This window comes from Hyla sarda, chromosome 5 (genome assembly GCF_029499605.1).
Source record: "Hyla sarda isolate aHylSar1 chromosome 5, aHylSar1.hap1, whole genome shotgun sequence".
NCBI lineage: Eukaryota > Metazoa > Chordata > Amphibia > Anura > Hylidae > Hyla > Hyla sarda.
In genome coordinates this window covers 255,785,969-255,807,865 of record NC_079193.1, presented here as the reverse complement: position 1 = coordinate 255,807,865, position 21,897 = coordinate 255,785,969, and the positions used below count along the sequence as shown (strand labels likewise).

Sequence of the window (21,897 nt, the reverse complement as noted above, 5' to 3'; positions counted from 1 at the left end):
AAAAAGAAATGCATTTCCTGTGATGTCCTGACCACAGTGCTCTCTGCTGACCTCTGCTGTCCATTTTAGGAACTGTCCAGAAAAGGAGAAAATCCCCATAGCAAACATATGCTTCTCTGGACAGTTCCTAAAATAGACAGCAGAGGTCAGCAGAGAGCTGGAAATGCATTTCTTTTTGGTTTTCTCTTTAGTATACAGCCCCTAAAAAGTACTGGAAGGATTAAGATTTTTTAACAGAAGTGATTTACAAATCTGTTTAACTTTTTGGCACCAGTTGATTTAAAAAAAAAAGTTTTCCACGGGAGTACCCCTTTAACACTGCCACCCTAGGAACAGTCCCTAATGGGAAATGCAGCCCTGCCCATAACCAATCACAGAGCAGAACATAAGACAGCCCAGCTATATAATTTACAGTGGTAAAGTCATGCAGTTATCCAGAGCGACCAATCAGATCACTCCTTTCACTTTCTAAAAAAAATGAAGCAGAAGTCTGATTGGCTGCGCATAACTTCATTAGCTCCATGTTAATAAGAGACTAGCCCTCCGATGACCAATCTATGACCCTGGGAGAGAAGCTAGGGGGCGCTGCTCTAGTGCGGACACAAGAGACATAACACAGGCGGGAGGAGGGGGCGCTGCTGCTGCTGATGAGGAGCGCAGCATCTAGAGGGGGAGGAGAGGCTCATAATAAGGCAGAACGCCGAGCTCCTCCAGGCACACTACACCGGGCTGTAGACGAGCGGGCTGCGGGCTTATAGCACTGCCGTACCGGCTGCCATTACACCGCAGTGTTCGGAGCGGCCATACGGAGGGAAGGAGCCATGAAGCCGTGTGAAGGAGCCGGGAGTAGGCTGCCCGGAGACGGGGCTCGGTGTTCACTGGCGGGGGAGCAGAGGTGTTGTGAGGGGCCGCACAGCGCTGGGGACCCTTGGAAGGAGTGCATGGACACCGCCGTACAGCTGGCGCTCAGGGCCGGCCAGGTGAGCATATGGCGGACTACTGCACCCATCATCCCGCAGGTTACCTGTGTGTGAATACGTGACAATTGTCATCACCGACATGTCCTCCCAGAACCTCCTCCTATACATCACCGCCTGCCCAGGCATTACTGAGGGGTATGCTGGGGATTACTGTGTGAAGGTCAGGCCAGGAAGGGTTGTCATGGTAGCCTGCATTGTGTCCATGTTAGGAAATATCGCTGCAAAACTGGAGGTCTATTCACACGTGACGGATTTCTTGCAGACATGTCTGCCCCGACAGCAGGCTTCCTTCCTTCATCCGTCTACAGGAGCTTGTATAGTGCCTGGATTCCTGCTGACCCCTTCATGGCAATGGACGAGGCTCAAAAGTTACTGCAACATCTGCTGCGTGTGAATTCATCCTAAACTAGTTGGTTGTGAGGCCGCTGTAAGGCCATGTCCCCAGTCATTTCTGTTCTTATGGCCTTTTCAATTGCTTCATCCCACAGCCAGGCATGCTAGGAGTTGTAGTTTTGCAACAGCTGGAGGCACACAGGTTGGAAAACACTGCTGTAGGCTACTTTCACACTGCCGGGAGAGAAAAATAGCTGCAAGAGCTTTTCCCCCTGCAATTCCTGTGTTTAAAAAAAAAAAAAAAAAAAAAAAAAAAAAAACTGGTCCCGGTGGCCACCATAATAGTATAATAGTAAATGGGAGCCACTGGGACCCGTTGCTCCCCGTCACAAGAACGAACGTTGAAGTGACAAAAAAACTGCCATTGCTTCCTGTCGAGCCTTTAGTGTGGTGTGTTAAACTGGCGTTCTTGTGACAGTGAGCAACATGCAACAACTGGTCCCGGTGCATTGCCATACAATGAGATGCTCCGCCTCCATCACATCCTATTGGCTCACACTTGTCACGTGACATATTTAACCGTCACGCATCGACGCGCACAGCAGTCTCAGTTTGGCTATCACAGGGAGAGGATCTCCTCTCCCTCTCATAGCTGAAGCTGCACGGAGCTCTCATGGCCTCTGTGGCCCGACAGAAGCGCACAGCTCATACGGCTGGGTCATATACATTTACTCTATTATTACATGTACTGTTGATCCACAGCGCTATCGGGATCCCTATGCCCGATGGCGCTGTCATCAGTGTGCCTCCCCGCGAGCGCCCCACACCCGCAGCTCTACTCCCCGTCCCCCGTTAACGCTCAGGGAGCGGGGAACAGAAAGTAGAGCATCGGGCGCAGGTAAAGTTATTTGCGTAGTGCTGCGCATGCGCAGTACTACTTTACCTGCGCCCGATGCTCTACTTTCTGTTCCCCGCTCCCTGAGCGTTAACGGGAGACGGGGAGTAGAGTTGCGGGCGTGGGGCGCTCGCGGGGAGGCACACTGATGACAGCGCCATCGGGCATAGGGATCCCGATAGCGCTGTGGATTGGATCGCTCCCGGAGCGTTAACGGGGACGGGAGTAGAGCTGCGGTGGACGGGGAGTAGAGCTGCGGGCGTGGGGCGCTCGCAGGGACGCACGCTGATGACAGCGCCATCGGGCATAGGGATCCCAATAGCGCTGTGGATCAACAGTACATGTAATAATAGAGTAAATGTATACGAGCCAGCCGTATGAGCTGTGAGCTTCTGTCGGGCCACTGAGGCCATGAGAGCTCCGTGCAGCTTCAGCTATGAGAGGGAGAAGAGATCCTCTCCCTGTGATAGCCAAACTGAGACTGCTGTGCGTGTCGATGCATGACTGTTAAATGTCACGTGACAAGTGTGAGCCAATAGGATGTGATGGAGGCGGAGCATCTCATTCTATGGCAAATCTCATTCTATGGCAATGCACTGGCAGCTCCCAATTACTATTTTGGGGGCCGCCGGGACCCATTATATTTTAACTGGAATAGCAGGAGAAAAAGACACAAGCAGTAATTTTTCTCCCGCTATTTCCCCGGGCTGCCCAGATGGCCGTCACACTACCGTGTGCTAACGGCAGTGTGAAATAAGCCTTAGAGGTACCAATAATAGGAAATGAACATCCATTCAGATGATCCCTGTTCATGTGACCAGTCCTCTCCATAATTTTTAGCAGCACATTCCCCTGTTTACAAATGGACTTGCACTGCCAACTAAGGCTATGTTCATATTGTGGTGGTGCTCCGTCCTGTTAAGGGCATGTTCAGCCCTTTTTGTTGTGCCGAACGGCCGAAAAAGGGGTCGGAGCACAATGGACTCCCGACTGATCCTATTGACTTAAATGAGGTCCGCTGTGGATAAACTCCTGTCATTCTGACACAGCTCCGTACAACGGAGCCTGACGGCAATGTGAACGAGCCCTAACAATACTGTAGCATTGCTCTTACACATTGCACTACCGGTCGTGGCCACTAGGGCTTAGGCTGCTTTCACACTATAGAATTCTCTGTTTTAAAGATCCGTTATAATGACCCGTTAACAAAACCGTTACAAAATCCCATTATAATCTATGGGATTTTTTAATTACCCATTTTAACCTGTCATAGCCTGTTATTAATAACGGATGTTATTTTGTGATGGGAGAGGTAACGGGAGAAATAGTACATGCACTATTTCTTCTTTTACCTCTCCCATCACAAAATAACATAAGTTATTAATAACGGGCTATGACTGGTTAAAACGGGTAATGTAAAAATCTGTGAATTCGTGTAGAAAACAGACATGGTGCACATCCACAATCTTTTATAATGATCTGGTTGCTTCTCGGCATAATATCAAAAACTAACAGGTTGTTAGTATACATTTTTGATCAAAAAGTACAAGCCCACTCGCCACGTCAAGGCCACCTATTTGATCAAAAATGTATACTAACAACCTGTTAGTTTTTGATATTATGCTGAGAAGCAATCAGATCATTATACAAGATTGTAGATGTGTACCATGTCTGTTTTCTACCCGAATTCACACTGTGTTTTCTATCCCCTCCTTTTTTTTTTTTTTTTTGTTTGAACATGTGCTGCACTCTTCCCCACCCCCTCAGCCCAACCCTATCTAAGTAGTAGTTAGCTACACACGGGTCATTTCTTTCCTAGCAGCCTCCCAGTCTGACTGGGAGAGCATGGTAAGTGAGCCATTACACCTTGTTCACACTGGTGTGGTGCTGTGCGGTGTCCGTTGCTACCGTGGCGCCGTGTCTGCGGGGAGGGGCGGCCCATAGACTGGTTTGAGTGGCATTGGGGCCGCTCTGCCAGTGGGTTTATGCTAGGGACTTTAGGGACCCACTCTAAATAGGTGGCCTTGACGTGGCGAGTGGGCTTGTACTTTTTGATCAAAAACGTATACTAACAACCTGTTAGTTTTTGATATTATGCTGAGAAGCAATCAGATCATTATACAAGATTGTAGATGTGCGCTATGTCTGCTTTTCTACCCGAATTCACAATGTAAAAATCCCATAGACTATAATGGGATTTTGTAACAGACATTTTTAAAGGGTTACTCTGCTCCCCAGCATCCACAAAATTCCACCTCACACCAGAACATGGAGTTCCTGGACGCTGTGTGCGGGCTTCCGTGTTCGGGCCTGCCCCCTCGTGATGTCACAGCCTGCCCCATCAATGAAAGTCTATGGGAAGGGGGCGAGACAGGACATGTTACAGGACATGACGTAACGAGGGGGCGGGTGTGAACACTGAAGCCTGCACACAATGTTCTGGACGCTGGGGAGCGGAGTAACCCTTTAACCCCTTAAGGACCGGAGGTTTTTCCGTTTTTGCATTTTCGTTTTTTGCTCCTTGCCTTTAAAAAATCATAACTCTTTCAAATTTACACCTAAAAATCCATATGATGGCTTATTTTTTGCGCCACCAATTCTACTTTGTAATGACGTCAGTCATTTTGCCCAAAAATCTATGGTGAAGCGGGAAAAAAAATCATTGTGCGACAAAATTGAAAAAAAAAACGCTGTTTTGTAACTTTTGGGGGCTTCCGTTTCTACGTAGTACATTTTTCGGTAAAAATGACACCTGATATGTATTCTGTAGGTCCATACGATTAAAATGATACCCTACTTATATAGGTTTGATTTTGTCGGACTTCTGGAAAAAATCATAACTACATGCAGGAAAATTAATACGTTTAAAATTGTCATCTTCTGACCCCTATAACTTTTTTATTTTTCCGTGTATGGGGCGGTATGAGGGCTCATTTTTTGCGCCGTGATCTGAAGTTTTTAACGGTACCATTTTTGCATTGATAGGACTTATTGATCACTTTTTATTCATTTTTAAATGATATAAAAAGTGACCAAAAATGCACTATTTTGGACTTTGGAATTTTTTTGCGTGCACGCCATTGACCGAGCGGTTTAATTAATGATATATTTTTATAATTCGGACATTTCCGCACGCGGTGATACCACATATGTTTATTTTTATTTTTATTTACACTGTGTTTTTTTTTTTATTGGAAAAGGGGGGTGATTCAAACTTTTAATAGGGGAGGAGTTAAATGATCTTTATTCACTTTTTTTTTTCACTTTTTTTTTGCAGTGTTATAGGTCCCATAGGGACCTATAACACTGCACACACTGATCTTCTATGTTGATCACTGGTTTCTCATAAGAAACCAGTGATCAACGATTCTGCCGGATGACTGCTCAGGCCTGGATCTCAGGCACTGAGCAGTCATTCGGCGATCGGACAGCGAGGAGGCAGGTAGGGGCCCTCCCGCTGTCCTGTCAGCTGTTCGGGATGCCGCGATTTCACCGCGGCTATCCCGAACAGCCCACTGAGCTAGCCGGGATGCTTTCGGTTTCACTTTAGACGCGGCGTTCAACTTTGAACGCCGCGTCTAAAGGGTTAATAGCGCGCGGCACAGCGATCAATGCCGCGCGCTATTAGCCACGGGTCCCGGCCGTTGTTAGAGGCCGGGCCCGACCCGCTATGACGCGGGGCCACGCCGTGGCCCCGCGTTATAGATCGGGAGTGGACACATGACGTTCCAGTACGTCATGTGTCCTTAAGGGGTTAATGGTTTCGTCAACGGGTCATTATAACGGATCTTTAAAATGGAGAATTCAATAGTGTGAAAGTAGCCTTACAATTCACCAACAGTTGTGGTCTGCCCTTGGACTTGCCACTGCTTAACTCCTTAACCCTTTCATGACCCTTTCATTTTGCTTACATTTTCTTCCTCCTCACCCTCTTAAGACCCATAAAATAAAATAAAAAAATTCCCACTGAGTAGTATTAGGTAGGGATAGACCGAAATTGTTTTTTTTTTTTTTTTTTTTTTTTATACGCCAATACCGATTAGCTGTGAACTTTGAGGCCGATAACTTATACTGATATTCCGGTATAAGTTATCGACTATTGCCCCCCCGGCCCCGCAGAAGCCGCTGCAGATCAATGATTTAAAGCGGGCGCTTTAAATCAATGAACTGCAGCAGCTTCTGCGGGGCCAGAGACCGCTGCCGCCACCCGCTTCTCACTCTGCCTGTCCTGTGGTCCTCCTGAGTCTAACCACCACTGCCGCTGCGGGGCATTATTGGCAAATCTGTAAGGTAATTGCCGATAACGTCCAAAATCGTGAATATCGGCCAAACCGGGGGTTTATTTTTTGTGGGAAATGCTGTACTTTCCATTGTGCACTTTATTTTATTATATAATGTATTATGATGCCAGAAGAAAATATGTAGGACAAAATCAGAAGAAGATATGGAATAACTAAAATCTTGAAAACAGACTGCAATTTTGCAACTTGAGGAGATTAGATTTTTTTACAGGGCACTTTACAGTAGAACTGAAATGTTCTCTTTATTCTCTGGGTTGATATGATTAAAATGATACCCATTTTTACATAGCTTTTCTATGATTGTACTAGTTTAAAAAAAAAACTTTTACATATGTTAAAATTGCCCCATTCGGACCCCCTATAACTTACTTCTTTTCCTTATGAGTGCTAAACTTATTTAATAGAAGTAATTGAGAAATCAGTTGAACTTTTTGGAGCAAGTTGATATGAAAAAAAATATTTTCCACCGGAGTACCCATTAAACCGTATTTTTTTGATAGTTTGGACATTCCTACTTGTGTCACTTATTAAATATGTTTTTATTTGTGGATTTAAAGGGGATTTAATTTTGAATTGGTGGAGGGGCTTAAAAAAATATAAATAAATAAAAGGGGGGGGGCGGCTACTTATTGCAATCTTTTGGTTGCTACTACTGATCAGTGCTAAACATAAGCATGGCACTAATCAGTGTTATCTGTGATCTAATTTTCTGGTCAACCATAGAACATAACTGGAGCCAGCCGGAAGCAGGTGAGTGGTGCTCCGGCTCCCATCTTTACGCATCTGACCCCCACAATTGCACTGCTGGTTGTCTGATGAGTCTCTATATGCCCTCCTTATACTTCTGATGCCACGAATGCAGCCAGAACATGTGGCCCTTGTCAAGTACCAGGCAGCCTGGGCATACAGGTACTTTCGGGGTCCTAAAGAATTTAAAGCAGAACTCCAGTGGTAGCTCGGGCTGCAGGATATTTGCTTAAATTTTGCAGATGTTCAATGCAGGTGTATGGGACATACGCCAAATCCATAGATTAAACGCTATAGTCTCAGACTTGGTCGTCTTGGCGCAAAATGTAATCTCATGTGAACATAGCTGAAGTACATGAGCAGTGTTATTCACTTGACATGTTTTACATACATGAGCAGATGTTTCAGCATTTATTTATTTATTTTAACATATCACTGCTTTACATGTTTACTCTGGTTTCAGTAAATAGTGTTGCATAAGCAAATAGAAAAGGTTCATAAAAAAATAATTTATTGCATCTTATCAGAGAAACTTGCCCTCCCTCACCTCTTATTCACTGTTCACTGTAATTTGCTGACATTTCATGGGAAACGGATCCACACTTATGAAATCTACAGTTGTGAATAGACCCTTAACTCCTTAAGGACCAGGCCATTTTACACCTTAAGGACCAGAGCGTTTTTTGCAATTCTGACCACTGTCACTTTAAACATTAATAACTCTGGAATGCTTTTAGTTATCATTCTGGTTCTGAGATTGTTTTTTCGTGACATATTCTACTTTAACTTAGTGGTAAAATTTTGTGGTAACTTGCATCCTTTCTTGGTGAAAAATCCCAAAATTTGATGAAAAAATTGAAAATTTTGCATTTTTCTAACTTTGAAGCTCTCTGCTTGTAAGGAAAATGGATATTCAAAATATATTTTTTTGGGGTTCACATATACAATATGTCTACTTTATGTTTGCATCATAAAATTTATGAGTTTTTACTTTTGGAAGACACCAGAGGGCTTCAAAGTTCAGCAGCAATTTGGAAATTTTTCACAAAATTTTCAAACTCGCTATTTTTCATGGACCAGTTCAGGTTTGAAGTGGATTTGAAGGGTCTTCATATTAGAAATACCCCATAAATGACCCCATTATAAAAACTACACCCCCCAAAGTATTCAAAATGACATTCAATAAGTGTATTAACCCTTTAGGTGTTTCACAGGAATAGCAGAAAAGTGAAGGAGAAAATTCACAATCTTCATTTTTTACACTCGCATGTTCTTGTAGACCCAATTTTTTAATTTTTGCAAGGGGTAAAAAGGCAAAAATTTTTACTTGTATTTGAAACCCAATTTCTCTCGAGTAAGCACATACCTCATATGTCTATGTTAATTGTTCGGCGGGCACAGTAGAGGGCTCAGAAGGGAAGGAGCGACAAATGGTTTTTGGGGGGCATGTCACCTTTAGGAAGCCTCTATGGTGCCAGGACAGCAAAAAAAAAACACATGGCACACCATTTTGGAAACTAGACCCCTCAGGGAACGTAACAAGGGGTAAAGTGAACCTTAATACCCCACAGGTGATTCACGACTTTTGCATATGTAAAAAAAAAAAAAAAAAAAAAAAAAAAAAATGTTTTACCTAAAATGCTAGGTTTCCCAAAAATTTTACATTTTTAAAAAGGATAATAGCAGAAAATACCCCCCAAAATTTGTAACACAATTTCTCCCGATTCAGAAAACACCCCATATGGGGGTGAAAAGTGCTCTGCTGGCGCACTACAGGTCTCAGAAGAGAAGGAGTCACATTTGGCTTTTTGAAAGCAAATTTTGCTCTGGGGGCATGCCGCATTTAGGAAGCCCCTATGGTGCCAGAACAGCAAAAAAAAAAAACACATGGCATACTATTTTGGAAACTAGACCCCTCGGGGAACGTAACAAGGGGTAATGTGAACCTTAATACCCCACAGGTGATTCACAACTTTTGCATACCTAAAATGCTTGTTTCCCAAAAATGTTACATTTTTAAAAAGGATAATAGCAGAAAATACCCCCCAAAATTTGTAACACAATTTCTCCCGAGTACGGCGATACCCCATATGTGACCCTAAACTGTTGCCTTGAAATACAACAGGGCTCCAAAGTGAGAGCGCATTTGAGGCCTGAATTAGGGACTTGCATAGGGGTGGACATAGGGGTATTCTACGCCAGTGATTCCCAAATAGGGTGCCTCCAGCTGTTGTAAAAGTCCCAGCATGCCTGGACAGTCAGTGGCTGTCTGGTAATACTGGGAGTAGTTGTTTTGCAACAGCTGGAGGCTCCGTTTTGGAAACAGTGGCGTACCAGACTTTTTTCATTTTTATTGGGGAGGGGGGCTGTGTAGGGGTATGTGTATATGTTTTTTACTTTTTATTTTATTTTGTGTTAGTGTAGAGTAGTGTTTTTAGGGTACAGTCGCACAGGCGGGGGGTTCACAGTAGTTTCTCGCTGGCAGTTTGAGCAGCGGCAGAAAATTTGCCTCAGCTCAAACTTGCAGCCGGATACTTACTGTAATCCTCCGCCCATGTGAGTGTACCCTGTACGTTCACATTGGGGGGGGGGGGGAACATCCAGCTGTTGCAAAACTACAACTCCCAGCATGTAGGGTCTATAAGTGCATGCTGGGAGTTGTAGTTTTGCAACAGCTGGAGGCTCCGTTTTGGAAACGGTGGCGTACCAGACGTTTTTCATTTTTATTGTAGGGGTATGTGTAAATGTAGTGTTTTTTTACTTTTTATTTTATTTTGTGTTAGTGTAGTGTAGTGTTTTTAGGGTACAGTCACATGGGCGGGGGGTTCACAGTAGTTTCTCGCTGGCAGCTTGAGCTGCAGCAGAAAATTTGCTGCAGCTCAAACTTGCAGCCGGATACTTACTGTAATCCTCCGCCCATGTGAGTGTACCCTGTACATTCACATTGGGGGGGAACATCCAGCTGTTGCAAAACTACAACTCCCAGCATGTACTGTCTATCAGTGCATGCTGGGAGTTGTAGTTTTGCAACAGCAGGAGACACACAGGTTGTGAAACACAGAGTTTGGCAACAAACTCAGTGTTTTGCAACCAGTGTGCCTTCAGCTGTTGCAAAAGCTACAACCCCCAGCATGTACGGACAGCGGAAGGGCATGCTGGGTGTTGTAGTTATGCAACAGCGGGAGGCATACTACTTTGGCTGGGGATGCTGGGGATTGTAGTTATGCAACAGCTGGAGACACACTGGTTTGCTACTTAACTCAGTATGCCTTCAACTGTTGCAAAACTACAACTCTCAGCAGTCACCGACAGCCAACGGGCATGCTGGGAGTTGTAGTTATGCAACCAGCAGATGCACCACTACAACTCCCAGCATGCACTTAAGCTGTTTGTGCAAGCTGGGAGTTGTAGTTACACAACAGCTGAAGGTACACTTTTCCATAGAAAGAATGTGCCTCCAGCTGTTGCAAAACCATAAGTCCCAGCATGCCCATAAGTGCATGCTGGGAGTTGTGGTGGTCTGCCTCCTCCTGTTGCATAAATACAGCTCCCAGCATGCCCTTTTTGCATGCTGGGAGCTGTTGCTAAGCAACAGCAGGAGGCTGTCACTCACCACCTGCTGCTGCTTGATCGCCGCACAGGTCAGTCCCGCCGCCGCCGTCGTCGCTCCTGGGGCCCCGATCCCAACATTAACGCCGGGGATCGGGGTCCCCAGCACCAGGGGTGCACGTCCCGCACCCGCTCACGTCCTCCGGAAGAGGGGCGGAGCGGGTGCGGGAGTGACACCCGCAGCAGGCACCCTGATTGGTCGGCCGGTAATCCGGCCGACGAATCAGGGCGATCGTGAGGTGGCACCAGTGCCACCTCACCCCTGCAGGCTCTGGCTGTTCGGGACCGTCTCTGACGGCCCCGATCAGCCAGTAATTCCGGGTCACTGGAGACCCGATTGACCCGGAATCGCCGCAGATCGCTGGACTGAATTGTCCAGCGATCTGCAGCCATCGCCGACATGGGGGGACATAATGACCCCCCTGGGCGATATGCCGGGATGCCTGCTGAACGATTTCAGCAGGCATCGGGCACCGGCTCCCCTCCGGCTAGCGGCGGGGGGCCGGGAAAGGACAGGACGTACTCCTACGTCCTCGGTCCTTAAGGACTCGGAAATGGGGGCGTAGGAGTACGTCCATTGTCCTTAAGGGGTTAAAGGGCTATTCAGCTTTGAAAAATGGATGTCCTATAGTAAGTTATCAATATTTGTTCGGCAGGGTTCCACTCCAAGCACCCCCCCCCCCCCCCCACTGATCAGCTGTTTCAAGAGCTTACACTGCATGTGCATTTGCTGCAGTCTGTTCAGTGATTATATTTTATGTGTTTAAATCCAGAGACACAATATTTGATATGAATTTTGTATGTATGGGGTGCTTGTGGAGGTATTTTAGTGTCAGCTGATACAATCGCATACTAAGAAGCCATGAAAGTGTAATTGCTTAGTTATGAGTGCTGCATGTTAATGGATGCTGGCATGGGAGAAATGGAGCACAGGGCTATTCCTATCTTGGTTTTGATGGGTTTTATTACAATCTGACCTATATACGGGATTCTGTAGCACGTGTACTGCTGCCACGGTAGTGATATGCATTGAATGTGAAGAGCAGTTGTCCTCCAGGAAGTGAAGGTCACAATGAAAATGCAGATTACACTGGACTCCAGCTGACAAAGACTCTGCTTTAGGATGCTAGACCATTCGCCTTTACAGTTTTCCTCAGCTTTAGAACATTCACTTAAGACTTCGTTCACACGGCCTTATTTTGTGACATTGCTTAGAAATGCATCTAAGAAGTTGGTATTTTTAACCCCATTAAGGACACAGGATGTACATGCATGTTTTGTTCCAGTTCCCGCATATGAAACGTGCATAGAAGGTGAGCATGCTTCATACACCTTGAGTCCTGGTTGCTGTCAGTAACTGGGAATCATGGCTAATGCAGGACATCACCAGTCAGGCTGATGTCAGATATTAACCCTTTAGATGCCGCTATTTTAGTTGACCGTGGCATCTAAAAGCCGTAAAAATGCATGCCGGTTAGCTCAGGGTGCTGATCAGGACCGCCGCAATGAGAGGACGGCAGGAGGGCCCTTACCTTTCTCCTTGCTGTTCAATCAGCGTTCAATGCTGCTGAAAGCCAGGACAGCCTGGAGCAATGGAGCACTGTAAACACAGCATTGGACAGTGTTCGCAATCTAAAGATTGCATGTAATTGAAAAAAGGTTAAAAAAAAAAAAGTCTTCTTAAACCTGAATTAACCCCTTCCCTAATAAAAGTTTGAAACGCCCCCCTTTACCCATTTTTTTTTTCTTTAAATAAAATTATGTAAACAAAACTACCGTATATACTCGAGTATAAGCCGAGACCCCTAATTTCAACCCAAAATCCCAGGAAAAGTTATTGACTCGAGTATAAGCCTAGGGTGGGAAATACCTCATCCCCCCCCCCCCCCCCGTCATCATCCAGACCCGTCATTAACATCCTCATCATCATCCCCTTGTCATCATCCCACACATCCCCCCTTATCATCCCACACATCCCCCCCTTCATCATCCCCTTGTCATCATCCCACACATCCCCCTTCATCATCCCCTTATCATCCCGCACATCCCCCCTTCATCATCCCCTTATCATCCCGCACATCCCCCCTTCATCATCCCCTTATCATCCCGCACATCCCCCCTTCATCATCCCCTTGTAATCATCCCACACCCCCCCTTCATCATCCCCACCCCCCTTCATCATCCCCACACCCCCCCTTCATCATCCTCTTCTCATCATTCGCCCTCAGTGGTCTTCAACCTGCGGACCTCCAGAGGTTTCAAAACTACAACTCCCAGCAAGCCCGGGCAGCCATCGGCTGTCCGGGCTTGCTGGGAGTTGTAGTTTTGAAACCTCCGGAGGTCCGCAGGTTGAAGACCACTGCGGCCTTCAACATCATCCAGCCCCCTCTCACCCCCTTTAGTTCTGAGTACTCACCTCCGCTCGGCGCTGGTCCGGTCCTGCAGGGCTGTCCGGTGAGGAGGTGGTCCGGGCTGCTATCTTCAGCGGGGGCGCCTCTTCTCCGCGCTTCCGGCCCGGAATAGAGGCGTTGCCTTGACAATGACGCAGAAGTACGTTGGCAATGAACGTACCTCTGCGTCGTTGTCACGGCAACGTGACTATTCTGAGGCCGGGCCCGAAGCGCTTAGAAGAGGCCTCCCCGGTGAAGATAGCAGCCCGGAACCAGTATCCCACCGGACCACCTCCTCACCGGACAGTCCTGCAGGACCGGACCAGCGCCGAGCGGAGGTGAGTACTCAGAACTAAAGGGGGTGAGAGGGGGCTGGATGATGTTGAAGGCCGCAGTGGTCTTCATCCTGCGGACCTCCGGAGGTTTCAAAACTACAACTCCCAGCAAGCCCGGACAGCCGATGGCTGCCCGGGCTTGCTGGGAGTTGTAGTTTTGAAACCTCTGGAGGTCCGCAGGTTGAAGACCACTGCGGGTGGGGGAGTTCACTCGAGTATAAGCCGAGGGGGGTGTTTTCAGCACGAAAAATCGTGCTGAAAAACTCGGCTTATACTCGAGTATATACGGTAAACATATTTAGTATTGTGGCATTTGTCAGTGTCCGAACTATTAAAATATAATGTTGGTTAAACTGCACGGCTAATGATATGTGTAGAAAATAATAATATAAATATATATATACACACACACATACTAGCTGAGTACCCGGCATTACCCAGTTTTTCCTTCCTCATCCTTCCTCATCCTTGTTGGGTAGGAAAATCAACAAAGGAGAAAGTGTTTGACTTCATTCACACCGCGACCTCACACCCCGTCCTCCCATCCCGTCCCGTAATATGTGTACCAGGTATTGAAATATCTTCAGCCGTACAGAAGTTATATGGGAACATACATTTCCCATTGATTTGCATGGGACTTTAAACAAAAACCCTGACCCTCACAAATGGGGGTAGTTAAGGGTTAAATGAACTATCCTATATTTTAACCCCTTAACGACGCAGGACGTATATTTACGTCCTGCGCCGTCTCCCGCGATATGAAGCGGGATCGCGCCGCGATCCCGCATCATATCGCGTGGGTCCCGGCGCTAATCAACGGCCGGGACCCGCGGCTAATACCACACATCGCCGATCGCGGCGATGTGCGGTATTAACCCTTTAGAAGCGGCGGTCAAAGCTGACCGCCGCTTCTAAAGTGAAAGTGAAAGTGACCCGGCTGCTCAGTCGGGCTGTTCGGGACCGCCGCGGTGAAATCGCGGCGTCCCGAACAGCTGATCGGACACCGGGAGGGCTCTTACCTGCCTCCCCGGTGTCCGATCGACGAATGGCTGCTCCGTGCCTGAAATCCAGGCAGGAGCAGTCAAGCGCCGATAATGCTGATCACAGGCGTGTTAATACACGCCAGTGATCAGCATTAGAGATCAGTGTGTGCAGTGTTATAGGTCCCTATGGGACCTATAACACTGCAAAAAAAATGTAAAAAAAAAGTGTTAATAAAGGTCATTTAACCCCTTCCCTAATAAAAGTTTGAATCACCCCCCTTTTCCCATAAAAAAAATAAAAGTGTAAAAAAAATAAAAAATAAACATATGTGGTATCGCCGCGTGCGTAAATGTCCGAACTATAAAAATATATCATTAATTAAGCCGTACGGTCAATGGCGTACGCGCAAAAAAATTCCAAAGTCCAAAAAAGCGTATTTTGGTCACTTTTTATATCATTAAAAAATGAATAAAAAGTGATCAAAAAGTCCGATCAAAACAAAAATCATACCGATAAAAACTTCAGATCACGGCGCAAAAAATGAGTCCTCATACCACCCCATACGTGAAAAAATAAAAAAGTTATAGGGGTCGGAAGATGACATTTTTAAACGTATAAATTTTCCTGCATGTAGTTATGATTTTTTCCAGAAGTGCGACAAAATCAAACCTATATAAGTAGGGTATCATTTTAACCGTATGGACCTACAGAATAAAGATAAGGTGTAATTTTTACCGAAATATGCACTGCGTAGAAACGAAAGCCCCCAAAAGTTACAAAATGGCGTTTTTTTTTTCGATTTTGTCGCACAATGATTTTTTTTTCCGTTTCGCCGTGCATTTTTGGGTAAAATGACTAATGTCACTGCAAAGTAGAATTGGCGACGCAAAAAATAAGCCATAATATGGATTTTTAGGTGGAAAATTGAAAGGGTTATGATTTTTAAAAGGTAAGGAGGAAAAAACGAAAGTGCAAAAACGGAAAAACCCTGAGTCCTTAAGGGGTTAAGTGGACATATAAGTAACATGTGACCAAGTATTATCGAAATATCTCCAGCCGTTTGGAAGTTATGTAGTAACATATATTTCCCATTGACTTGCATATGGCTTTAAACAAAAGGCCCGGCCCTGGCAAATGGGGGTGAGTAAGGGTTAAATCACCTATCCTATGTTTGTTGTTGACATATATAAGTAACGTGTGTGTCAAGTTTCATGTTAATATCTTTAGCCGTTTGGACGTTTTTGTGGAACACACACACACACACACACACACACACACACACCACACACACCACACACACACCACACACACTTTTATATATAGATAATATGTGCATGTTTCCCAAAGTCCCATATATGGAAAAATCAGTGGTCAGAGGAAGACCATTTTAGGAATACTAATTTTCGGACAGTCATAATTTTTAGTAGTAAAACAAAATAAAACCTAGATAAGGGTGGTATCGTCTGAATCATATTGATCTACACAACAAAGTGTATTTTTTACTGAAAAGTGCACTGCGTAGAAACTGAAGCCCCCAAAAGTTACATTATCAACCCCCCCCCCCCATTTCACCCCACAAATTTATTTTTTGGTTCACTGTAGATTTAGTGGGGAAATTGTCATTTCAAAGGACAGTTGGTGGCGCAAAAAAACAAGTCCTCATGGGTTTGTAGCAGGGAAAATTTTAAGCATTATGGCTATTAGGCATGGAGAGACAAAAATGCAAAAATAAAGAAATACCGGTGTCGTTAAGGGGTTAAAATATACAGCACCTCTCCCCAAGGGTGCGTTCACACAACGGAATCTCCGCTCGCTGAATTCCGCGAGCGGAGATTCCGCCTGGCACCTGCCACTGAATGAACATGTTCTTTCTTTGCGCGGAACAATTTCAGCGGCGGGAATTCCGTAGTGTGAACGCACCCTAATAAAAAAAAAAAAAAAACCTACATAAAACGCCTGCAAAGCTCAATGAATATTTTATTACATTGCTGCAAAATATCTTCCTTTTAGAAATCTTGTTGACACAGATTCTCAGTTTCTTCCTGTCAGAAGCTATTTTTGTTCACAAACATTCTTGCATCATTTCTGCCATTGTGTTAACCTCCATTGCTGGCTTTTATAGGCCCTAGCTGCTTGAGGTAATTATTATTATTATATATTATTATTATTATTATTATTATTATTTTTTTTTTGTGTAGAAGGCGAAGTTCAGCTATGACCACATTCGATTTACACAATGATCCTGTAGCACTTTTTATAGTAGGTATAGTGATACTGTGCTAGATAGATGTTTTAGTGTATTATGTAACAAGGCAAATGTGTTGGTCATGTGCAATTCTAAAATTACTGTCAAATGGAAATTTTAGAGAAGCTTTGCTACTCTTATCAATTCCAATTCTGAAAGAGGGCATTTTACTTTTAGGGCAGACCTCTTCAGATAAAATCCATTTATGATGAAGCCAGGACTTGTGATTCACAAATAATTGTGTACTTAAATTGGCAAGTGCTAGTGGCCAGGGCTAGCACTCACAATTCACAAATAATTGTTGGCTATGCCTGGTTTTGTCAGTGTTTAAAGCGGCGAAGCCAGGTCCCACCTGCAATTCAGAATCACAAGCACTAGCTGCCCTTAAAGGGGTTGTCCCATCTCCTCCCTTTTTTTTATTTTTTCCCCCCCCCCAGCCTCCTCCAGCCTGTTTGTGGCCACTTGAGATGGTAGAGAAAGCCAAAAGCAGCTGTCGTGGGGCAGTTGTCGGACCCCCTATGACCAGACACTTATACCATATGCTTTTGATAGGGGATACATGTTCCTAAAATAGACTTCTCTAATTTTTAGATATCTGTCTATTACGTTATTATAACGGCGTACACATTAGCTAAAGAAGGTTTCTAATGTTTAGAATAAAATGATGGAGATGTTCGTGACCAGTCTCTGGATATTGTATAATTTCAATGTGGTACAAAGTGTTTCCTGGGCATCACCTCTGAAACTTCTCCATGTTGAATCACACATTTCTAGTGTGTACAGCAATACATAACTAAGCACTGGTGTACAAATCCTGGTTATTGTAAGGCAGAAATATTTACGAGCCCAGACTACAAGCTAGAGCATGCAAGAAATAAAGAATTATTCTTGGTTCATCAGCTAAATGCAGTAAATTACAGAGGCTCATCTTCTTGGCAGGTGGTCAGAAAAGCCCTCACAGAAGAGAAAAGGGTGTCTACGAAAACTTCAGTGGTAGACCTTGTGACCGAAACCGACCATTATGTGGAAGAGCTGATTATTTCTGCACTAAGAGAAAAGTTTCCTTCTCACAGGTAAAGTATTAAAATGGGAAGAAGGGGCAGAATGCTGAAACAAGCTGCCAGCTTTATAACTATAGGGGGAGATTTATCAAAACCTGTGTAGAGAAAGATGTGCAATTACCCATAGCAACCAATCGGTGCTTGTTTCATTTTAAGAAAGGCCTCTGAAAACTGAAAGTCTGGTTGCTATGGGTAACTGCACCACTCTTTCTCTACGCAGAAGTTAATAATCTCCCCCCCCCCCCCTTTTAAAGCTTGTATATATGACCCTTACAAATCCCTGATCGTATTTATACATGTACTTCCAATCAATATATTTTGAGGTCGTTGACAAGAGACTCTTGCTAGCTCAAAAAACAATTTAATTTAGAAAGTTGTTGTATTAGGGCATGTTCCCATTTGGTGTATATGCACCATATTTCACACTGCAAAATCTGCAGCAATAGTGGGAAATACGCTGCGTGTCCCTTGCTCACCACACACATGGCTTTCCGGTGGCAGCCCTATGTGTGCAGTGAGTTTTTGAGGTGGGGCCGTGTGGCGGCGTGACTGTGACACGCAGCTCCGCCTCCAACACTCACTGCACACATAGGGCTGCCGTCGGAAAGCCGTCTGTATGGTGAGCAAGGGACACGCAGCGTATTTCCTGCTGCTCCTGCAGATTTTGCACAGCATGAAATACGCTGCGTATACGCCAAGTGGCGTTACTGTGTAAATCAGGGGTCTCAAACTGGCGGCAAAATTTCAACTCCCAGCATTCCTGGACATGCCCAGACAGCCATTTGCTGCAGCTAATAGCTGTTGGGAATGCTGGGAGTTGAAGTTTTGCAACATCCGGGAGGCCACCAGTTTGAGACCCCTGGTGTAAATACAGCTATACAGAATTGACCCCCACTACTGACTATCTCAAATTGTACTGCACCCCCTCTACACACTATGCATATAACTTCTGCCTTATTTAAGTTAGACAACCCCCTGACTCGCACTACCACCTACCGCTATTTAGAAGATCTGAACACCACATTTATAGTGTCTCTTATGAGATGCAGCTTGACAGTGATCTCTCCTACCCCCAGCCTGACAGGGAGAAAATCTATCACAAGGATAGAGTCTGGGACTCTGTGGTGTAAGTGAGGGGTCAAAATTTCTGTGCCACTGAACTACCACTTGCTTCCCTTATATTAAATTTACTGTAAGTGAATCAGATTTTACCATGTATAACGCCAGTTACGGTATATATGGTAAAAATCTGTATCCTCACCATACCCCGGGGATGTTTTTGCCCCCAGGAATGGTAAGGATTTGAAGTTATAAAGTTTCCTCCCCTAGCTGCCCCACAAGTAGTCCCCTGGGCGGGAAATTATACTTGCCAGCACCTGTTGCTCTGCCCCATCTGCTTGATTGATGGTATGTGTCACCACTCTGCTCCGTCTGCTTAGGGAGCAGAGCGATGACTCGAACCGTCAATCAAGCCGCCGGGGTGGGGCCACAGCCGAAGCGACGGGTTGTGACGGGTGCTGTAAAGTATATGTCATTACTACATTACTTTAGGGGTGGCCGGGGAGGAACTTTATAAACTTCATATCTTCACCATTCCTAGAGCTGGGCGGTATGACCAAATGTGTGTATCACGGTACTTTTGTAACTTTATGGCGGTTCCACGGTATATAACATTATTTCTCGTCCCCCCCCCAAAATTATCAGCCCAGCGCTGCGCTGTCCCCATCGGGGTACTACTCGCGTCATCCGCAAGCGCTGCCTCCCTTGTCCTCTTGTTTGTTGCGGGCTGCCGGCGCTGAGTAGCACTGCCATCAGTTTAGGTTGATTTAAAGAGGTACTCCAGTGGAATACTACTTTTTTATTTTTATTTATTTTTTAACCCACCCCCTTAACGATGCCGGACGTAAATGTACGTCCTGGTGAGCTGGTACTTAACTCACCAGGACATACATTTATGTCCTATCAGAGCAATGCTCGGGTCATGCGCGACAGGTCCCGGCTGCTGATAGCAGCCAGGGACCTGCTGGTAATGGCGGACATCCGCAATCGTGCGGATGTCCACCATTAACCCCTCAGATGCCGTGATCTATACAGATCACGGCATCTGCAGCATCGCGGTCACTAAAATGGATGATCAGATCGCCCGCAGCGCTGCCGTGGCAGTCTGATCATCCAGAACGGCAGACGGAGGTCCCCTCTCCTGCCTCCGCTGCCTTCCATGGGTCTTCTGCTCTGGTCTGCTCCGATCGAGCAGACCAGAGCAGAAGATAGCCGATAACACTGATCAGTGCTATGTCCTATGCATAGCACTGAACAGTATTAGCAATCGAATGATTGCTATAAATAGTCCCCTATGGGGACTATTAAAGTGTAAAAAAAAAAAATTAGCAAAACCCCCTCCCCCAATAAAAAAATGTAAATTGTCCCATTTTCCCTATTTCACCCCAAAAAGTGAAAAGAGATCTATTTTTTTTATATACATATTTGGTATTGCCGTGTGCAGAAATATCTGAACTATTAAAATAAAATGTTAATACCGTACGGTGAACGGCATGAGCGTAAAAAAAAAATCCAAAATAGCTGCTGCTTTTTTTTTTTTTTTTTTAATACAACCTTTTTATTCCCAAAAAATTTTAGAAAAAATGTATTAAGTTTTATATAAGTTTTATATAAGCAAATATGGTATCAAAAAGTACAGATCACGGCACAAAAAATGAGCCCTCATACCGCCGTTTATGCGGAAAAATGAAAAAGTTATAGGCCTTCAAAATAGGGGGATTTTAAATGTACTAATTTGGTTAAAAAGTTTGCGAAATTTTCTTTTTTTTTTTTTTTAGCGCAACAGTAATAGAAAAGTATGTAATAATGGGTATCATTTTAATCGTATTGATCCAAAGAATAAAGAACACATGTCATTTTTACTGTAAATTGTATGGCATGAAAACAAAACCTTCCAAAATTTGCAAAATTTCGGTTTTTGCTTTAATTTCCCCACACAAATAGTATTTTTTTTTTTATTTTTTTTTTTTTGCCAATACATTTTATGGTAAAGTGAGTGATGGCATTACAACGGACAACTGGTCGTGCAAAAAACAAGCCCTCATACTAATCTGTGGATGAAAATATAAGAGTTATGATTTTTTTGAAGGCGAGGAGGAAAAAACTAAAACCTAAAAATAAAATTATCTGAAATCATAAGGCTCAAATGGGCTGAGTCCTTAAGGGCTAATCTTAATCCTTACAGTACTTATTATGCTGCTATGGACAGAGATGTCAGCAGAGAGCTCTGTGTTCCAAAAAGAAAATAATTTCCTCTGTAGTATTCAGCAGCTAATAAATACTGGAAGGATTAAGATTTTTTAATAGAAGTAATTTACAAATCTGTTTAACTTTCTGGAGCCAGCCCAAAAAAAATTTTAAAATTTCCACCGGAGTACCCCTTTAACATCAGATGGGCACAGTCCTAGACATTATAAAAAGTTTTTGGAACTTTGGAATTCTGAGCAGATGCATTTTGTATTAACCTTGAGTGCAGTGACATCCTTGTGTGTCCCATTAGGCAGATATGTTTAAGGTAGTTCTGTATGTTGACAGCTACAGGTAATGGGGAAAGCAGTAGGCAAAATGAAAAATGCTCCTGTCTGCCCAGATACTGTCCTACTATTACAGAAGACGCTAATTAAAAACTATAGTGAACCAGGCTGGTGGCAGGAATGCCCCCGCATTCCTGCCACCAGCCTGGTTCACTATAGTTTTTAATTAACGTCTTCTGTAATAGTAGGACAGTATCTGGGCAGACCGGAGCATTTTTCATTGCTGCTCTTCTGATTGGTCATTAAATAGAGGATGTCCTGATGGGGGAGGGTCCTCTGGTAGCTAGAGACCTCTCATAAGGATCCCCTCTGCTGTTAAACACCAACAGAGGCCTGTGGCTTCATTGGACAATTCTCTTGACACACCTAGATTTTGTTTGAGGGACTGAGTTTGAATGAATTTTGGCATCTGTATTTAAAGGGG

General features: G+C 44.6%; 1 protein-coding gene across 1 annotated transcript in view; it reads left to right on the top strand.

Annotated features, from left to right (window-relative positions):
* The first annotated feature begins 517 nt into the window (after positions 1–517).
* The window catches only part of IMPA2 (inositol monophosphatase 2), a 44,537-nt gene continuing 23,157 nt past the window's right edge, over positions 518–21,897 (top strand). Inside the window, exons 1-2 of the mRNA XM_056521542.1 lie at positions 518–980; positions 17,759–17,892. Coding sequence (XP_056377517.1) covers positions 822–980; positions 17,759–17,892 — 293 coding nt within the window. The 5' untranslated portion in view covers positions 518–821. The remainder of the gene's footprint in view (positions 981–17,758; positions 17,893–21,897) is intronic.